The 19,800-nt window shown below is 33.0% G+C and overlaps 1 protein-coding gene across 4 annotated transcripts; it reads left to right on the top strand.

Annotated features, from left to right (window-relative positions):
• The first annotated feature begins 14,196 nt into the window (after positions 1-14,196).
• LOC149251274 (uncharacterized) lies at positions 14,197-17,532 on the top strand. Of its 4 annotated transcripts, none has more exons than XM_089459329.1 (3): positions 14,197-14,540; positions 15,306-16,725; positions 16,962-17,532. In XM_089459329.1, the coding sequence occupies exons 2-3, from the start codon at positions 15,408-15,410 to the stop codon at positions 17,081-17,083; spliced, it is 1,440 nt and encodes a 479-aa protein (XP_089315455.1). In that variant the 5' UTR covers positions 14,197-14,540; positions 15,306-15,407; the 3' UTR covers positions 17,084-17,532. The 4 variants fall into 4 exon arrangements, with proteins under 4 accessions (XP_089315455.1, XP_089315452.1, XP_089315454.1 ...); XM_089459326.1 differs by having other exon boundaries at positions 15,293-16,725; XM_089459328.1 differs by having other exon boundaries at positions 15,099-16,725.
• Positions 17,533-19,800: the final 2,268 nt, after the last annotated feature.

Raw genomic sequence — 19,800 nt, 5'->3', positions numbered from 1 at the left:
AGAAAAACCATTGATTTAAGTAGGGATGTAAATTTTTGAGACCCGCATCCTCGAGGATATATATAAGGGGTAAGTTTCGTTACAAGGGTTTAAGGTAGGGATTAATCCATGTTTGCGTTGTGTGGTCTCCAAGCAAAGGCCCAAGTAATTCTCACATGGTGTGTTATTCGAGGCTTTGTTTCTTTCAAAGTGTTGTCTATGGTTTGGCCAAAACCCAATATCTAAGGCATCATTTGTCAACTAAAGCAGGAGACCTGAGAAGAATTTGAAGGGGAGGGGGGAGGCGGCTAGTGTAGGTGGTTCCCATGAGAAAGGTAAGACCCACAAACTAGGAAGGGAACATTGAGGGAGAGTGGCTCAAGTGCCAACGTGCTCATGTGAGGGCGTCAATTAGATAAACAGAGCTTGATGTTTAACAATAGTACTAGAAAAATGAACTAGATGGAAAGTTGAAGAATAAGAAACTTAGGAATGAAGGTCAAGGAGCACCAAAAATGAAAAAGAAGGCCCTATATCCTAAGCACCTCAAAATGGAGCCCAATTAAGAATCTTTAAACCATGTCTAAGACTATGTTGATCTTACAAAAAAAATGTCAAACTCTTCTAAAAAAACACCACTATAAACACCAATGACTTACTAGAAAAACCAAGGACTTATCATAACAATATTAAATCACAAATTTTGTAAAACCAAAGCTTTATAAAATGTCAAAAGGGAATGACCATGATAATTTGGAGAAAAAAATTTGTATATAGGGAAAAAAAGACTTTTTTGAATGAAATGGAAGGCATACCCTAGCCAAAATGAACATTTTGGATGTAAGGGAATAATAATATTTGTTTTTATACATATATTTAGGCAAAGTAGATCATCAAGCTCAAATTTCCTTTTTTGAGTGAAATGGAAGGAAAACCTTAAGCCAAAATGAAATTTTTATGTAAATTATGGAATAATCATATTTTTTATTATGCACATAAATGGGAAAAATAGAACATCAAGCTAACAATTTTAGGAGATGATAATAGGAATATGACATGTCTGATTTCATTTAAGAAGAGAAAATTTGATGCTCTTTAGATGCAGGAGGCAAATACCATGTCTAATAGTTTAAATAATGAATATATCTTCAAAATGAACACCAAAACTCCATACTTTTGACTAAAGTAGAAGTTAAAAGCATACACACTTTGATTCTCATGTTATAAATCAATAGGTGAGAAAATCATAAGGTTGAATAGTGACAAGAATAACTCACACATAAATTAAAGATCAAGATACTGAGATTTACATGGTAAAACCCTTACGTAGAGAAACATACGTAGACCAACAAAAAGGTTATATAACTGCTCAAAATAGCTACATCTAGTGCATAACTAGCTACCATATCTATGTATCTAGAATAAGTGACCTTGCATGATCTTTAAATAGAGATCATGCACTAACAAAGCGAAGTGATATTATCAAGAATATCTCATATTTCCTATGCACAAAATAAAATGATGCTCATTGGATACTTAAAGTAAAAAAACACATTAGAGAGATACAATCAATCTCACACATAACTAATGCATAATACAAGGATGGTCTTAATCAATTTCATGATGTCTAATTTTCTAGGAAAAAATCAATAAAACAAGTATGCAAGTACAAAAGACTTAATTCTTGAAATGGTATACATGTACACTCGTGATTAAATTTAACCAAATCTCCAACAAAATACAACTAGTGACAATCACATTAAAAAATGGTTAATGAAGGTACACACAACAATATACATAAACAAAAAAATAAAATTAGTTAATATTTAATATGACATAATATTAGTTAATATAAGATTTATGAATATAAAATATTAACTTCTAATAATAATAACACTTACATTATAATATTAATTAAAAATAAAATCTTAACACTTTATGACCCATCTCCATTGGGGATTTAGGGGTATGGGACGAAAATCCCATCTAACAAAATCTAAAGAGACAACTCATGAGGAGCATGCAGTAGGTAGGAAAAAATAAGTTCAAGGGGCCCTTAGATCATTAACAACCCTTGGGGGGGTCTCTAAATGAAGATGTTATCTCTCAATTGTAGAGAGTTAGCATGCCCCTATAAAAGACATGCTCTGAAGTAGCTGGTTGATTCCAACGGTGTCAACATAATTTTTCTATAGGAAACGTTGGGATATGGGGACACAATAACCAAATGTCTAATTTCTATGTTGGGGGGGGGGGGGGGGTCTTTTATTGGATCTATTGTGCGGGGAAGGTCTAATTCCCTGGATGTTGGGTGGAAAGTGAAGGCCATACAAGCCAATAACTCATGGAGTTTAGAGAATGGACTTGGAATGGAGTTATTTGTTGCAGAATCTGGATTTTCTTTTACATTCCTAAACATATATGGTCCTATTATGAATCTCAAGGAATATCGGGACAAATTGTTTGACACTTCTATCTTAAATGCTAACAATCTTGTCCTGGGAGGTGACCTAAATTTCTCCTTAAGTGAAGTGGAATCTTGGGGTCCTTCGGCTAGGCCTAACTCATTTAATGAATATTTCATTGATAAAGTTGAAGAAAACTAACTTAGTGAGGTTGATTTGATAAAAATAGTCCCCACATGGAGATATTGTAGAACTGGAGAAGACAAAGTGGCTAAAAGAATTGATCGAATTCCTTATTTCAAATGCACTTCTTGAGCAGTTCAACTTGATCAAATAATAGGTTGGCTCATGAGGTGAGTTTGGTCATTCACCCATCTTCCTGGAATTTAAGGATGCAGGGTCGAAACCTCCATGCACTTTTAAAATGAATGTAAATTGGCTGAAAGAGAAGGAATTTATTAATCTTGTTAAATTGCATTGGATGGGTTTCAATCCAATATATGGATCCTCGAATGTAGTTTAGTTTGAAACTATCCTGAAACTGATAAAACATTAAATGAAAGTGTGGACCAGGAAAAAGAGAGAAGAAACAAAAAGAGAGCTAGTGGATATCAAGAATCAGTTGCATTCCTTAACTGTTTGGGATGGAGAAGGATTTGAGTCAAATGATGACAAGGAAAAGGTCCTTAGATTATAAAAACGAAGAAAGGAAATTTCGGAAGTAATGGAAACCAAATGGAGGTTAAAAAGCAGAGCCATTTGGATGGAATGTGGAGATGTGAACACAAATTTCTTCCAAGCTTTTGCTAAAGGTAGGAAAATGAGCAACAAAATTTGGAGTATGAAAAACCTTGAAGGTTGTGAGGTCTCAAAATTCGATGATTTGGCCAACATGGGAGTGATTCACATCCAAAGCATGTTTTGTGTACAAGAAGACCCCTCCATTTCTCTAATTATAAGGACATAAATGTTTTTTCCAAGATTTGTTAAGTATGAGGAAGACAAAGATCTTATGAAGTGTTGGAGGAAGAGCTCAAATCAATCCTGCACAACTTCCAAAAGGACAAGAATTTGGGTCCTGATGGCTGGACCATAGAATTTTTCATAGTACCATATGATGTCATTGGAAATGAATTGCTTGTTTCATTAATGAACCGGGGCAGAATCAAAGAGTGTTTCCTACCTTCAACACCACTTTTATAGCCCTTATTACCAAGGTGGACTTACCTGAATCCTTCGACAATTTTTGTCCCATATTCATGTGTAACGTGATTTACAAAATTATTTCCAAGGTGATTTCAAACATACTAAAGCCCATCCTATCAAAATATATATCAAAGGAACAATTTTCTTTTCTAGAAGGGAGGAAAATTCATGAAGCAATTAGTGTTGCATAGGAAGGACTCTACAACATTAAAACTTAGAAACAAAAAGGTGTAGTGTTCAAAACAAACCCATCAAAGGCCTATGATTGGGTCAATTAGATATAATTAAGGCTCCTTATAACTCATGTAGGATTCAGTCTTGATTTCATAGATTGGGTCATGAGTTGTATACATATTATCTCCTTTGCAGTACTGATTAATGGCAAAACTTCCCCTTTCTTTCACGCCCATAGGGGTCTCAAATAAGGATGTCCCCTGTCCCCTCTTGTCTTTCTTATGGTAGCAGAAGGATTGAGCTGACTAATTATTTATGCCAAACAAAAAGGGGAGTTTCAAGGTACTTTTATAGCAATGGAAATAACAACCACACATCTTCTCATTGTAGATGATATTTAGGTTTTCTGTAATGGCTCCTACAGAGAGGTAGAAAACTTGTTAGAAATCATTTTCCTTTATGGCACTACTATTGGGATGTCCATAAATTCCAGGAAATCTATTATATCTTACAATAATTTGGATGAGAATGAGAGGACATTTTAGCTAGCTCCTTTTGAAACAAAGATTCTAAACTAAGGTCTTAAATACTTGGGCTTCAAACTTAAACCAAATTGCTACAATAAGGAGGATCGATCCTAGTAGATAATCAAAATAGAAAAAATATTGAAGGGTTAGAGCCTAAGTTGGATTTCCAAAGCCGTATGCCTTGTATTGATCAAGTCAGTTCTTGAAGCCATCCCATTTTATTGGGTCTCATTGGCACGGGTTCCCAAATGTATATTGGAAAGAATGAGGAAATTATATTTTACATTTTTGTGGTCTAGTAGCCAAGAGAAGAGGACCCTTCCTTAGATTAAATGGAAAAAGCTAACAGTGCCAAAAATGTTGGGGGTGGAGCTTAAAAAAACATTTTTATGTTTTCAAAGGCTTTGGCAACAAAGTGTGGTTGGAGACTGGTCTCTACTCAAAATATTTGGACCATGGTGGTGACAAAAAATTATATCGAACCAAGTTCGCTAGAGGAAGAGTGAACAAACCAAGGTCTAATATATCCTTAATTTGGCGACAAAATCCTCAAATCCTTTAATATTACTGGGAATGTTTTGGCTTGGAGAGTTGGAAATGGCAATGACATTAGAATTGGATTTGATCTAAGTTGTCATAGGATTGGATTTACATTGTCACAAGTAACAAAGTTGTAATCCATTGGATAACACATGGATGCAATCATTATATCAATTAATAATTGTTTATGTATAAAAATCAATATTATTATAAAAATTGTTTATTTTGAGATCACTAATTGAAAATTTGTTTAAAAAAGAAAAGAAAAGAAAAGAAATGATATATATATATATATATATATATATATATATATATATATATATATATATATATATATATATATATATATATATATATATATATATATATATATATATATATATATATATATATATATATATATACATACATATATGCATTACATTATTTTGAATTCACTCAATGCTATTTTTCATAAAATAAATATAAATGGATACGACCTAATAGTTAAAATTCCACATCAACAATTAAAATGTGAAAGCATTATTATTTTAAATGACATATGCGTGGTTATATTTATCTATTTAAGATGTACATAATTATGATATTAATTGGTGTAATATATATACATATGTATTGTTGCTTAGTATTAAAGAAAAGTGTTGACATCTCACTTAAAATATTCAAAATTTCACTTTATTATCATGCATATGGTAATATAAGCACAGATGTACCATATAAAATAACTTGGGGTGTAATATCAATAATTTTCCTGGTTCCCCAATCACGGTGTTGGAATTTATGTTAATGGAGGAGAGGCGGGGGAGGAGGCGTGGGTAAGACCACCACCCCGCCATCTCCCCTCACATTTAAGGTGGGGGGTGGGGGGAGGTGGTGGTGGTGGGGTGCGTGACCATCCCATCAAATGCATTTACACATGCTAACACATATTCATTCTCTTCACAATCATATGGAAGCATATTCTCTGTATACGAGCTCCTAGTTGGGTAACCTCAGCTCCACGTTTATTTAGCTTTCCTGCGACACTCATCTGCCATAGGTGGGATATTCCCCCCATGGTGCATGCTTTGTGGAGCTTGACCACGACTTTCACAACCCAATGTTGTGTGGTAAGTCTAGTGGTTTAACTCTAGCTCAAAAGATAACTTATTCCTATGTCGATGTCTCTATGTGAAAGGTAGTACAAGGAGGTCCCAACCCCGAGGATGTTGAACTCTAGTGTATGCATGTAGTGTCAAACATCTATGAGAGAATCAGTAGGATGATGACAACTAAGGAGGTGACCTATGGGAAAATAGTGGCGACTATGGCGAAAGCTCAAGCAGGGGAGGGTGGTGACATGCAATAACTTGTCCTGATTTTGAAGCAAGTTCAAGCTTGTTCAACAGAAAAATGTTGGGTAATTCATTCTATGTCCAATATATCTAGTTATTTCAACTCTTGCAATTGCTTAGCTTTCATTTGGTGGCCACTAGCACATAATCTTCATAAAGCAACAATTATGTGCACTAGTTTTGGCATTCTTAGTTCTTTATGGTTGTCGAACCCTGCCCATAGTCCTTCCCTCTCTATTAATCTTTTGCTTAATCTTACAAGAGTATGCTCTAGATTCCCCTAGCAGCTAAGTCTTTATTAGGTAATATTTTTACTCAATATTCTATTTTATGGTCTTCCTAGTTTCTTTATTCTCTAGAGGTTGTCCTCACTTTGGTCTCTAGTAACCTGGCACAACATACCCTGACAGAGGATGTGTTTTCACCGGGGGTCTAGTAGCAAAGGACCTTACAGCTAGTTGTGAGATCAATCCCAAGAACAAAATGAAGCATTTATTTTCACTCCTCCACTCCTGCAAAAATCTAAGAGGAAATCTATCAACTTGAAGCCTTGATGAAAAAATTCCAAGCCTACTTAAATTATGAATTCCAAGCTCAAGTACACAATTAGATTCCTGACCCTAAACATAATAAGGGGAGACAAATTCAATATCTAAACTCCATTACCCTCCACTAGAAAATGAAGACACTCTTGGGAAGGGTCCTAAAGGAAAAACACGAGGGAAACAACGACATCATCTTCTTCTTGAGTAAAATTCAACAATTTTAACACCAATGGTGTTATTGTCTTGATAGTCTAGATGCTCGAATAACTCACATATAAGGCCATCTCAAATGTGGCCTCAAACCTCCAACATTAGCAAGTACCAGTGCTTAGGATCTTGCCCCAGTCATTTCATTAGACATTGACATCATATTCAACCTCTCGGCTCATGTCTTTTACTTTTAGTAGTTTATTTTATTTCAATAGTCATGAACTTAGCAATGATAATTTCTTAAATTTTGATAGATCTACATTATTTTCCATCATCAATAATGTTGGTTTCCCTTGTGGTAGACGGTGACAAGTCTCAGTTAGATAATTGATATCTAGTTTTTTATGAATTCATTTGAGGCAATACAAATTAAAAACAAAAAAAAATGTGATGGTGTGTCCTATAAAAATGGAACCAGTGTGTCATATAAAAAAACATATCCAATTCATAATGTGTGTATGAGAACTGATACATTTAATTTTGTGTAAATCCCGATGCATTTTAATGAGGTGCAAGTTAGTGTGTAATATATGCAATAACATCAATGCTTGGGACATTTGTCTACACCCTATTGCTTTAAGTATATTATGCACCAACACATTTATCTATAGTACAAGCAATGAAAAAACATTTGCTCACCCAAATTTTTTTAGTTATAGTGAACATCCATTTAAACCACTCCAAAATCCTCCACTATGAATGGAAAAGGTTGTAGTGAAGTATTTTTTGAAAATTTTGGTTCCATAAAAAGATTTTCTTCATTCAACCTTCCTCAATCCCATGTCGACACAAACAAAATAATGAACTCCAATAAATTTGGTATTTCACTAAACTTAAGTCATAAGATTGAATCATCCCCCATGGTTGACATCAACATATTCAATCCTATTGGTTATTATAAAATTGATTTTTGTTGTACATTTTTGTTTTGAGGCCCATTTTAGATCTCAAAATTTCTCTAATGAGGTGTATATGAAGACATTTTCCACAAGTGAAACACTAGGATATTTGGACAAAAGGAGCTTCTTTGGAAGGCTAGAATTCTTGATATGTTGGGCTCTACTTCCAGAGCAATCTTAAAGAATAATATTTTGGACTTTTAAAGGTTGATATTGGTGCCTAAAGTAGTAGTGAAATCATTCAACACTTGTTTGATTGCATTTGCTTCTTTTGCTAAAGGAGTTCCCATTAACATCATGTTATCCACAAATTGTTGGTGGGTACTTGTTGCTTCATCCCCATGAAGTTTTAGTCCTTTTATTTTATTTGCATTTACAACTATTTTTATTGCCTTTTCGAATCCCTCAGCCACGAGAACAAAAATAAAAGGGAAAGATAAGCTCTCCTTGTCTCATGCCTTGATATGGAGCAAAAGTGGATGAAGGAGATCCATTAACAAGGACGAAGAAGAAGGTTAAGGGGGTTAGAGATAAGGTCCATGTTATCCATTTGGGAAAGAAACCAAAAGTCTTTAGGATGTGGAAAATGTATCTCCAACTAAGATTGTCAAATGCTTCTGACATGTCTAGCTTGATGAACATACCTTGTGTTTTTTTGTTGATTTAAGAAAATGGACGATTTCATGAACTAGTAGGATAATATCAAGAATATTCCTTCCTTCCATGTAGCTTAACTACTCTAGAAAGATAAATGAAGGGAGGAGGGGATTTAGTCTGTTGGTGATGACTTTGGTGGTGATTTTGAAGACTACATTACACAAGGCTATGGGTAAGAATTTATTGAGATCTTCAACTTTGTGTTCTTTAGGAACCAAAGCAATAAAAGTGGCATTCGGAGTAGGCAAGTCCGAGGATGTGCACCTAGAATCATTAATGAGCTCTAGGATATCATGTTGAAGAATGGGCCAACAAGTATATTGGAAGAAAAATTATGTGAAAACATCGTGGCCAAGGGATTTACCTTTTAGAATCTCGTTTGTAGCTTGTTCAACTTCCCAAAGAGTGATTTACTCCAACAAAACTGCATTTTGCTTCGGCTTAATAAAAGAGGGAATACACTGAGTGAGTTTATGGATGGTTGCTCTTTTGTCCATAATAGGTTGATTGAGAAGTGATTTGTAGAATCCTATTAATTCTCTTTCAATGTTCATGTGCTTCTAATCTATCTCCTTGAATGTTCTTAATAACGCCAATATTGTTGTGTTTCTAATATTGGATTATAGAGCTATGTAGAAATTTCGGTTTTTTCCCACTTCTTTTAACTATTTTATTCTTGATTTTTACTTCCATAGTATTTCTTTCTTCAATCTTCATTACACATTGTTACAACAAAACAATCCATACTTTTAACCAGAAGTCCCATTTTGAAAATTGTTTTGAATATTATCCACCTTCCCCTATGGATGTTGTAAATGATCAACATGGAGGGAGAAGAAGGACATCTCAAGAAAAGTACTAGACACTGCAAGATTCATTAAAAATATTAGAGAGATCAAACTATAGGTACAAGAGACACTAATGTAATGATAGGAAAAGTACAAGTCTATGCATAACTAACATATAATTGAGAAGGCACGAACAAGATAGGTGATAAATTTTGGTTGCATTTGAATAAACAGAAGTAAGGGGACTAGTAAGAAGATCAAGGCTTTGCAATATGGTCTTTTCAAAGTGTTGGAACAAATACACAACAATGTCTACAACTGCATTCCACCTCTATACATGTACATTTACTAAGTAGTGAGTGTTGATAATTTGGAACTCTATGAGCCCTGCATGCTTTATGAGGAAAATGAGGGGCAAACCTCACTTGTCATAGATGATTTAACACGAAAAGACCATGTAGAGTTAACAAAAGATACATTTTTATATAAAAAAGCCCAAAACAACTAGACTTAAGGAGCAAGAAATTTGGCAGGTTAGGTTAAAAGGACAAGCTCTAGGAAAGAACTTTGGCATGTTAGGTTAGGTTAGGCGAAGTAGTATTCCAAGGAGAAAGTTTAGGAAATATTTTCTTATTTCCTTCAATAAAACATTTTGAGGAACTTAAAACCTGATAAGTGAATGTGTACTCATCATTATTAATTAAGAAAAATAATGCTACTAGAAATAACTTGCTAGTGGTTTGGAAATAAGTAGACTTTGATCCTCGCGAAATACTTTTAAATCTTGGATTATTAACTTATTTTTATATAAAAAAGATTTAATATATTAACAGTAACATTATTATCCCTACCTCGCAGGGTATAATGCATTCAGTAATGCATTGATTGTGGATTAGTTGCCTGTTTGAAAAAAAAATTAAATGAACCTTTCAATGTTTACATTATATTAAAAAAAAAAAATGAAATTGTTTTAATTTCAATTTTTGTTGATTTCATTGGTTGAAATAGCTTTGGTCTTATTTTGTAATCTTTGTGATCCTGACAAAGTTATAGAGTTGTAGGTACGACGACAACAAACCCGGTAAATTATGCTTTAAAACTTAGCATCACTAGTCGGATATAAACATTGAGATTCCAAATAAACTTCTTGTCAAGAATTAAATAGTGAATTGATGACACATCTCCAAAGTTGGTTTAGAGATAAAGCAAAATAGTTTTAATCACCCTCCAAACTATGCGAAATAAATTTGATATGCATAATAGGTGTTATCATCTTTATGAAAGCAAATGAGAAATTAAAGAAATGCACTTTAATCGATTGAAATTTACTATAGCCATCCATCATGATCATGTTTATCTAGCTCTCTTATCTACTAGTGTTTCCAATTTTTTTGACTCTATTCACAAACATTAATTATATGAAATGACATCATTATTATTATTAAGAATCTTCTTAATTTTCTTAATCATGTGATTTTCCTTCGAGGAATTGATTGCGGTAAAACTTGTGATTATTGTCATACGTAAGCATTAGACTTAGACTTAAAAGAGAGAACATTAATTTTGGAGTAAGAAAAAAAAAAAAGAAAATTATTTAAAAAAAAACATAAACTAATAACTTTAATTAAAAAACTTATATATAAGTATTAATGCTAAAGCATTATAAATATTAAAGTTATATATTTAAGGTACATAAATATTAATATCAAGGTATTATAAGTATTTCATTAATATATTTAAAGTACTAGAAATATAATTATCAAAAACTAATATCATTAACCGAAAAACTTATATAAGTATTAATGCTAAGACATTATAAATATTAAAGTTATGTATTTAAGATATATAAATGTTAATGTCAAGGTATTATAAGTATTTTATTGATATATTTAAAGTACTAGAATAGTAATAAAATTTATAATGAAAATATTATACATATTGTGTTATCATTGTTTAATAATATAAAACTAAAAATAATATTATAATTTCTTATTAATTTTAAAGGAAAAATGATCTATATATATATAAACCATGTTATTAATACAAAAATAAAAATAAAAATAATATTATATATGTTAATATAATTAATGAATAATTTAATGATATTAATCTTATAATCATTAATAAAATATTATAGCTAAATCAAATATAACATTAAAGATAAATATAAATATTATGTGATTTTTACTTAAAAAATTTTCTTAATAAAATATATATATTTTAAAAATATTTGTATCATAATTATATTATAAAAATGTAATAATATTGTTTTTAACTTATTTGTTTAAATATTTAAGAGAATATATAATTTGATAGAAACTTAATACTATTTTTCTTTACAAAAGATTTTTCGGCGAAGATCACATGAAACATCATTTAGGTACCGGGATCAAAACCCTTTTTTAATAATTTAAGGGAAAAGTTACCCTAGGGAGACCAATCCCTTAAAATAAAATAAATAAAAATAATATTATGATAATAGTTAGTTAAAATATTAATAAATAATTAAAATAATATGTAAATGATAATAGTTAGTTAAAATAAATAATTTTTAATTATTTATTTTAACTAACTATTATCTTTTTTTTTTTGTAAACTTAGGTGGGACCTTCTCATTTTCGAGTTTTTACATGTCCGTTATTCACCCCATTTCCAGGGAGGGTAGCACAAGAATCGAACCCAAGATCTCCGGTTCGGTGAGACTTCATTTCCACGGCCATTGCCACTTGAGCTACCCCATGCGGACATTTTAACTAACTATTATCATTTACATATTATTTTAATTATTTATTAAAATTATAATTAAAAATTAAAAATATATTAATATATAATATAATTAATATTAAAATTATATTAATTAAAAATTAATATAATTAAAATAATATAATTTTTCATTATTTATTTTAACTAATTATTATCATTTACATATTATTTTAATTATTTATTAATACTTTTAACTAACTATTATCATAATATTATTTTTATTTATTTTATTTTAAGGGATTGGTCCCCCTAGGGTAACTTTTTCCTTAAATTATTAAAAAAGGGTTTTGATCCCGGTACCTAGTCTAAATTAGTTGTTGGTCTTTTTAGCCGTTGGAGGCTCTGCTCTGTCTATTTAACTTGCTAAGCTGGATCTGTTTCTTCAACTTGTCCTGATGATGAACCACACCGGTGTTGGTTCGAAACGCGTCGACAAATGATGTTTCATGTGATCCTCGCCGAAAAATCTTTTGTAAACTATTTTTCTTATCACTCTTAATCTATGTTATAATTAACAGCGTGAGTGGGCCTAATGGTTAAGAGCATGTGTTTCCTCCTAAGAGGTCACAGGTTCAAAACCAGAGGGGGGTAGAGTATGTGAGCTTTCGTAGACTTAGCAGTCAAACAAGGTGGGTCCCTTGTCCCACAAACAAGGGGGTCTCATACACCAATTTGGTGTCTGGCTTGGCTGTGACCTTAAAAATAGATATTATTATTATTATTAAAAGCTTATTTGTAACATAAATCATATTACAAAAAATCAATAATATTTTTTGTCCCACAATCTCATACACCAATTTGGTGTCTGGCTTGGCTATGACCTTAAAAATAGATATTATTATTATTATTATTAAAAGCTTATTTGTAACATAAATCATATTACAAAAAATCAATAATATTTTTTTTTTCATTTTTATTTTTTAAAGATCTAAAAAAATTGATAATTTGATATTGGGTGCAGTTCATGTTTGGATTAAGACATCTATGATTCCTAACTTATATTAATTATGATTCCTAACCTATATTAATTATATGATATACAAATTTGTAATATAGATACATTTTTTAAAGATAATTAACATAAATCATATTACAAAAAATCAATAATATTTTTTTTTCATTTTTATTTTTTAAAAGATCTAAAAAATTGATAATTTAATATTGGGTGAAGTTCATGTTTGGATTAAGACATCTATGATTCCTAACCTATATTAATTATATGATATAAAAATTTGTAATATAGATAATTTTTTAAAAATAATTATATTATAAAAAATTAGTAATTTCACCATACTTGATATCTTGAAATGCATTTAATCTTATTTTTTAATTTTATCATAATGGACGAATATAAACTATGGATAATAAACCCTGGTTCATACCTTGTTAACATATATATTATTATTTTAAATTCAAGTCATTATTATAGATAATAAATAAATTTTATTGTATATTAATTATAAAAATAATCAATAATAAAATATAACCTCAAAATATTTACAATATTCTTTTAAAATCTACCCTACATAATTATTATTAAACATTTAATTATAATGAATATTGAACAAATTAAAGTTATGATGTCATACACGCCCTCATCATTATTAATAAGCATTTATGCTCAATTTTATAAGTTGATAACTTTAATTTCACTATTTATATTTGGCCTTACATAGCATTAAATGCTGTGTATTACAGAGGGATGTAATTACAAGGTTAAATGTCATTTCTAAATCTCGTCTACGTAGCGTTAAATGCTGTGTATTACAGATTTCAACAAAGGTCATCTATAAATCAATGTATATAAAAGCATTCATTGTCTTGAAAAGCCGTATCATGATCATCAAAGTTAATGTAGGGTTTTGGCAGAAAGGATTCGAATCTTTATGGGACAGAACTGAAGGTATGGGAATAAAGTTTTCTAATGCAGAATATTCCCTACAATTAACCTAAATTTAGACGTACCTATATAATTCTTATAAAGTAGAACTTCGCTTTTCACGGACCATGAGAACGGTCCCCGGGAAGGTTCAACCGTAAACGGAAGCCTTATGTAAAAGGAATATGCTTAGCGGTTTTTGTACACGTGTCAGATTCATAATGGACAAAACACATTGTTGATGAGATGACACCTGCCCTTTTGCCAGTGGTTCATAAACGGGTACGCCCTACTGACCACAGGCTGGAGGAGAAAGGTACCGGAAGGTCTGAGCAGAAATTCGTACTTCAATTTTTGCATTCGTTGCGTGGATGATTTAAACTACAAAAACTCCAAGGCATCGAAATTCAGAATTTTCAGAAGGTCCATTTAAACTGCACAAACCTTAATGCATCGGAATTCATAATTTTTAGAAGATTTTAGCTCTGGAATGGCAGAATCCGGTGCTATTGGGACGAGGAATCTTTGCTTAGCAATGAATTTCGTGTGAAACCACTGGAACTGAGTTTAGTGGATCAATTAGCTGCCTCCAACGACTCGGCGGAAGTCTTACTCGTACAGCGTCAATTTCCCGGTAAGCGATTGTGTAGCTTTAGTTTTGTGTCGGAAGGGTGATGTTTTAATGCTTATTTAGCGGTTTTTTGTGTTGAATTTGGCTGAAAATTTTGTCTGATCGAAGAAAGCAGCCTTATTCCATGTACAAAAGACTGAGTTTGGGATCATACAGTAGCTATATAGTTGTTTTCTTAAAATATGTCAGTTATTATGTTGTAGATGGAGAGCACGAAGAATGCAGTCTTGATTTTACTGCAAGTGATGAAAATATGTGCGTTCTTATCAATTCCTCATGTAGGAAGTGATTTTTGGATGAGTTAAGGGTGTTTCTGGATAAATTTGACTCGAGATGTTCAAAACGCTGCCTTTTTCGTGAAATTTGCTCTATTTTGATGTAAATTTAGTTTTAGTGATATATGTTATATTTTGTTGAAACCCTAGGTATATCTGTCGTATTCGACGAAAACCTGGCTATTTGACTTACATTTCCTTTGATTTAGTTAAAACCTTTCAATTTCTCTGGCATTTAATTCTTATCACGCCTAATTGAAGATTTGGTAGCTTATCTGTGCTGTAGAAGAGCTGGAGCTAGAGAGCGTTTTTGCTACAGTCTAAATAATACCTTCAAGTTTAACGGCAGGAAGGAAAACATAGAATTTATGCATTTCTGTGAAATTATTGGATATGCTTGTAATTAGAGTTTGTTGGAAAGCAGAGGAGGGCCTCAATAACACGAGTTTTCTTTTTTTCACTACTGACGCTTTTTTCTAGGCATTGACAAAAGCAAAGGAGGAATCAAAAGAAAGGGTCCAGGACTAAACTATTCTTACAGAAGCTGATCACCCTATGCAGAATATATCATTGTAACAAGGTCTGTATCAGTCCAATGTATCGGGAATTCTTTTGCCATCTGTGGCCGCCAAAATTTGAACGAAACCCTAACCAGGATGCCAAGGCTGAAGCAGCCAGTATTCCCAACATAGCAAATACTAATGGTTGTGTAAGAACAAACAAGTCTCACCAACAAAGGTTGGGAGTGTGGGAACTTTTCTGGCGGATATATCAAATTGAAACAACCAGAGTCTTTAGGTTCGAAACCAATAGCAAGTTGGAAAAGACACTGACAAGCAAGCCTCCCCAGAAAAATAACAATGGCAATTGTGAAAAAGAAAATAGCGGCAAACCTCGGCAGAAAAGTTTTGGAGTTTGGGAACATTTCTGGCGGATACATCAAAACGAAACAGCCAGCATCTCCAAGCAAGCAACAAATAGCATTTCGGAATATGTCCGGTGGGTACATCAAAACGAAATAACTAGCATCTCCAAGCAAGAAACGCACAACATTTGGGAACATTTCTGGTGGACACATCAAAATGAAACAACCAGCCTCTCCAAGCAAGAACCACGAACCATTTGGGAACATTTTTGGCAGATAAATCGAAATGAAACAACCAGCATTTCCAAGCAAAAGCCTCGTAGCATTTGGGAACAATTTTTGCCGATACATAAAAATGAAACAACCAACATCTCCAAGCAAGAAACATATAGCAAGCTGGGAAGGGCACAGTCAAGCAAGCCTCCCCAGAAAAATATCAGTAGAAATTCGGTAAAAGAAAATAACAGCAAGCCACCACAGAAAAAGTTTGTAGTTTGGGAACATTTTTGGCAGATACATCAAATCGAAAGAGTCAGTGACACCATCCCTAGGCCAGAGAGAAATACAAATCATGGAAGAACAAAGAACAACAAACCTCAGAAGGATAGGCTTGGGATCTGGGAACATATTCAAGGGATGAGTCTTCCATGGAACGCTAAATCTGGCGAACAAGCTAGAAAGGTGGAATTAAAACAGCCTGAAGTAGTAGATTCAGAATTTTCTATGCCTCCATTCACACCTTACATGGCCAAGCTACCTTGGCATAGAGGTCCCAGAGCATTTCTTTCACAACTGTTTCCTCGTTATGGTAACTATTGTGGGCCAAATTGGTCAAGTGGGAAGGACCGAGGTGGTCTTCTTTGGAACAAGAAACCAATTGATTGGTTGGACTATTGTTGTTATTGCCATGATATCGGTTATGATACACATGATCAAGCTGAGATGTTGAAAGCAGATATTGCTTTCCTTGAATGCTTGGAGAAAACTCAGATGAAGACAAAAGGAAATCCTCTCATTGCCGAAGCTTACATAACAATGTGTATAACAGGTAGTCTTTTTGTTTTCTCGTCTTTGCAATAGGTTCTGTTCTATAATATGATTAATAGTCCAACAAAAACCTTCGATAATCTTTGCAACAACTATAACCTGAAAAGTAGTCATCATGGGTTCATACCACCTAGATTAGTTAAACATGGTGATTTGAATTTGAATTGCATTCTCCAACTTTTAAATCCTTAAATGTTGCAAACTTTGACTTGGTAGAGATGTTGTTTGAACCTTCAGGCCTGAGGAACATCCTTATACCTTACCGGAAGCAGCTTTTGAAGCCGATGCAAGCACAACATATTTTGGCCAGTAAAATTAGTGGCTTGAAGAGCAGAAACAATGGTGTACAACATCAATGAACATCCTCAACAGTAAATTTCTGATGTCTTGTGAAGCAACATTTGCCGAAGAAATCATTTTTAAGAAAGCTGTCTCTTTGTATTTTATATTGATAGTTATCTAAAACGTATAGGTCAGAGGCTTTTTGTTGTGGAAGCTATTTCTTTGGGCTTTGTACTGTAATTGTTGGAGCAGCATTTCTGATGTCTTATGGAGCAGCATTTGCCGAAGAAATCACTTTTAAGAAAGCTGTCTCTTTGTATTTTATGTTGATATTTTTGAATAGTGTATAGGTCAGGGGATTTTGTTGAGGAAGCTATTTCTTTGGGCTGTGTACTGTAATTATTGGAGCAGCATTTGAAGCGCTGTTTAAGGGCCCCTCTCTTTGCATTGAATGCCTGTGAAACAAAAGACAAAGAAGGGAGGCTATCTCCTGGCAATACTAAAAATCAAAGGTGCATATTCTTAACACGGCCCCACTATATTTATTTGCCTTGTTACGTATTATTAACACAAGGCAAGAAAATAGTTCTGAATCTTGATTATGTAATGTGTCTATCAGTGAACGAATGGCCAAATTAAGTTAAGTTTTGGTTGATGGGAATTTTGACTATGAAACTTTTCTTTTAAGAATTATGTCCTTGTCTTTGTTCGTTAGGCTACCTTTTGTTCCTTAAAGAAAGGGGCTTGCTTCCTTTGTCAAGGAAGGGATTGGAATGAATTGGGGCAGAACTTTGTCTTGTGTTCATTAAAGAAAGGGGCTTGCTTCCTTTGTCAAGGAAGGGATTGGAATGAATTGGGGCAGAACTGTGTCTTGTGTTCCTTAAAGAAAGGGGGTTTGCTTCTTTTTGTCAACACAGGGATTGGAATAAATTGGGACTGAATTTTGTTTTGAGAGAAAAAATAGACTCACTGTGAGAGTTAAGTTTTTCCGCTTATTAAGTCACTCATGAAAAAAACTAACTAGGACAAAGTTGTGATCAATGTTGCCATGGTAAAAGATTGAGCCATATAAACTTGTGATCAATGTTGCCATGGTAGAAGATTGAGCCATATAGACCTTAAACAACAAAAGTTTTGCAAAAAACGGAGGGAGACCAAACCTGATGGAGTGAATCTTGGGAGCAGATATTGGAAATATGAAGAAAAGGCAACCAAGACACTACATTCGAAAAGGTAGCTTATATATCCTGGTTGATTTGGACAAATTCACTTACTATAAGAAAATACATTCTATTAGTTGATATAGATATATCGTTCATTGCTATAAAACCTCTTTCACTTAGGCGTGTTGGGAGAAGGGTAAGTATCCATCGTATATATTCTGGTTGATTTGGACAAATTCACTTACTATAAGAAAATACATTCTATTAGTTGATATAGATATATTGTTCATTGCTATAAAACCTCTTTCACTTAGGCATGTTGGGAGAAGGGTAAGTATCCAATATGCACTCTGCATCTTAACATTTAGGACCATTAGATACGGAGGAATTACACATCTAATAATACAAACACTAAGATATAATCATAAATGCTGTACTACAGGGTGCAGGGTGCATATGTTGCTAAAAAAATGGAATGTTCATGTTTATGTTGTAGTTTACAGCGATGCAAAGGGGTTAGTGATAGGGGTTAGTGATTTCTGAAAGGTATAGTCTAATTTATAAATAAAATAGTTTTTTTAATGAGAATCTAACAGTAAAATTACAAGCAAGAATGTGATTTTTTAACCTTTCAACTCTAAATTAAGCTACACTTTTTTGAAAAGTTGATTGTTGCTACCTTGAACACGTATTTTGGATATATACATAATAGGTCCCTGGTTGTACATGCTTTAAAACTTGACATGTTCTTTGTTAATGTTTTTATTGCAATACTTTTGGGACGATATAAGAACATTCAAGTTTTCCGACTTTCCATTAAATCTCATGGCGATCATCTTACATTGAAGTCGAGTAATACAATGCAAGAAATTTATAATAGAAGTACGTTATGGATTGGGGGATAATTATGATTTTAGAGAGAATAAGGGTTAAGTTGTTTCGGGTAAATTTGATTTCGTGAAGTTATCAGTTTTTTCAGAACTGTAGGTTTATGAGAATTTATGGTTTGAATGAAGTGTTAGGGTTTTTTGAGAATTTATGGTTTGAATGCAAGTATTAGGGTGGTTTGAGTAAAAAAACTCTAAATTTATGAAAATACATAATTTTACCCATGATATTCATATTCATATAAAATATTATTATATTTAAAAACAAGAAGACTCTTTACTAAATTTGTTCTTTAGGGCCAATGAGATAAAAAAAAAACATGTTTTTCCACGGCTTCTCTCAATTTCGTAATCCTAACAATAGTCTCAGAGCCCGAAAGTTTTTTCGGCCCTGTGGATGTGAAAATCGAGAACCAATATTGGGCAGTGGTTGCTCTATTGCATATCAGAAATTTTGCATCGATGAAGCAATCGAGGCGATGGTTTGACAGGGCAAAAGGGAAGTGGCACTTGTAGAGAAATCCGACTGGGTTTTGATCGTAAGGCACAAAAATGTACCTCACAGAGAAGAAATGTTCCTCTCCAAGAAGCACGATTGCAGATTTGTTGAGCATGAAGCCAGCAGCTAGGTTCTTGATGCCAGGTGTGGTCTCAAGGGACCAATGCGGAAATTCGTATGCTTGGATACCAACGCTGTGGACAGGTGCTAGAAAGATGATATTGTGAATGATTTCACCCGAAGGA

This window comes from Pinus tabuliformis, chromosome 7, assembly GCF_031772625.1.
Source record: "Pinus tabuliformis cultivar Carrire ecotype Pingquan chromosome 7, CPIR1, whole genome shotgun sequence".
Lineage (NCBI taxonomy): Eukaryota > Viridiplantae > Streptophyta > Pinopsida > Pinales > Pinaceae > Pinus > Pinus tabuliformis.
The sequence above is the reverse complement of the archived record's forward strand: the minus strand, read 5'-3'. Positions and strand labels throughout refer to the sequence as shown.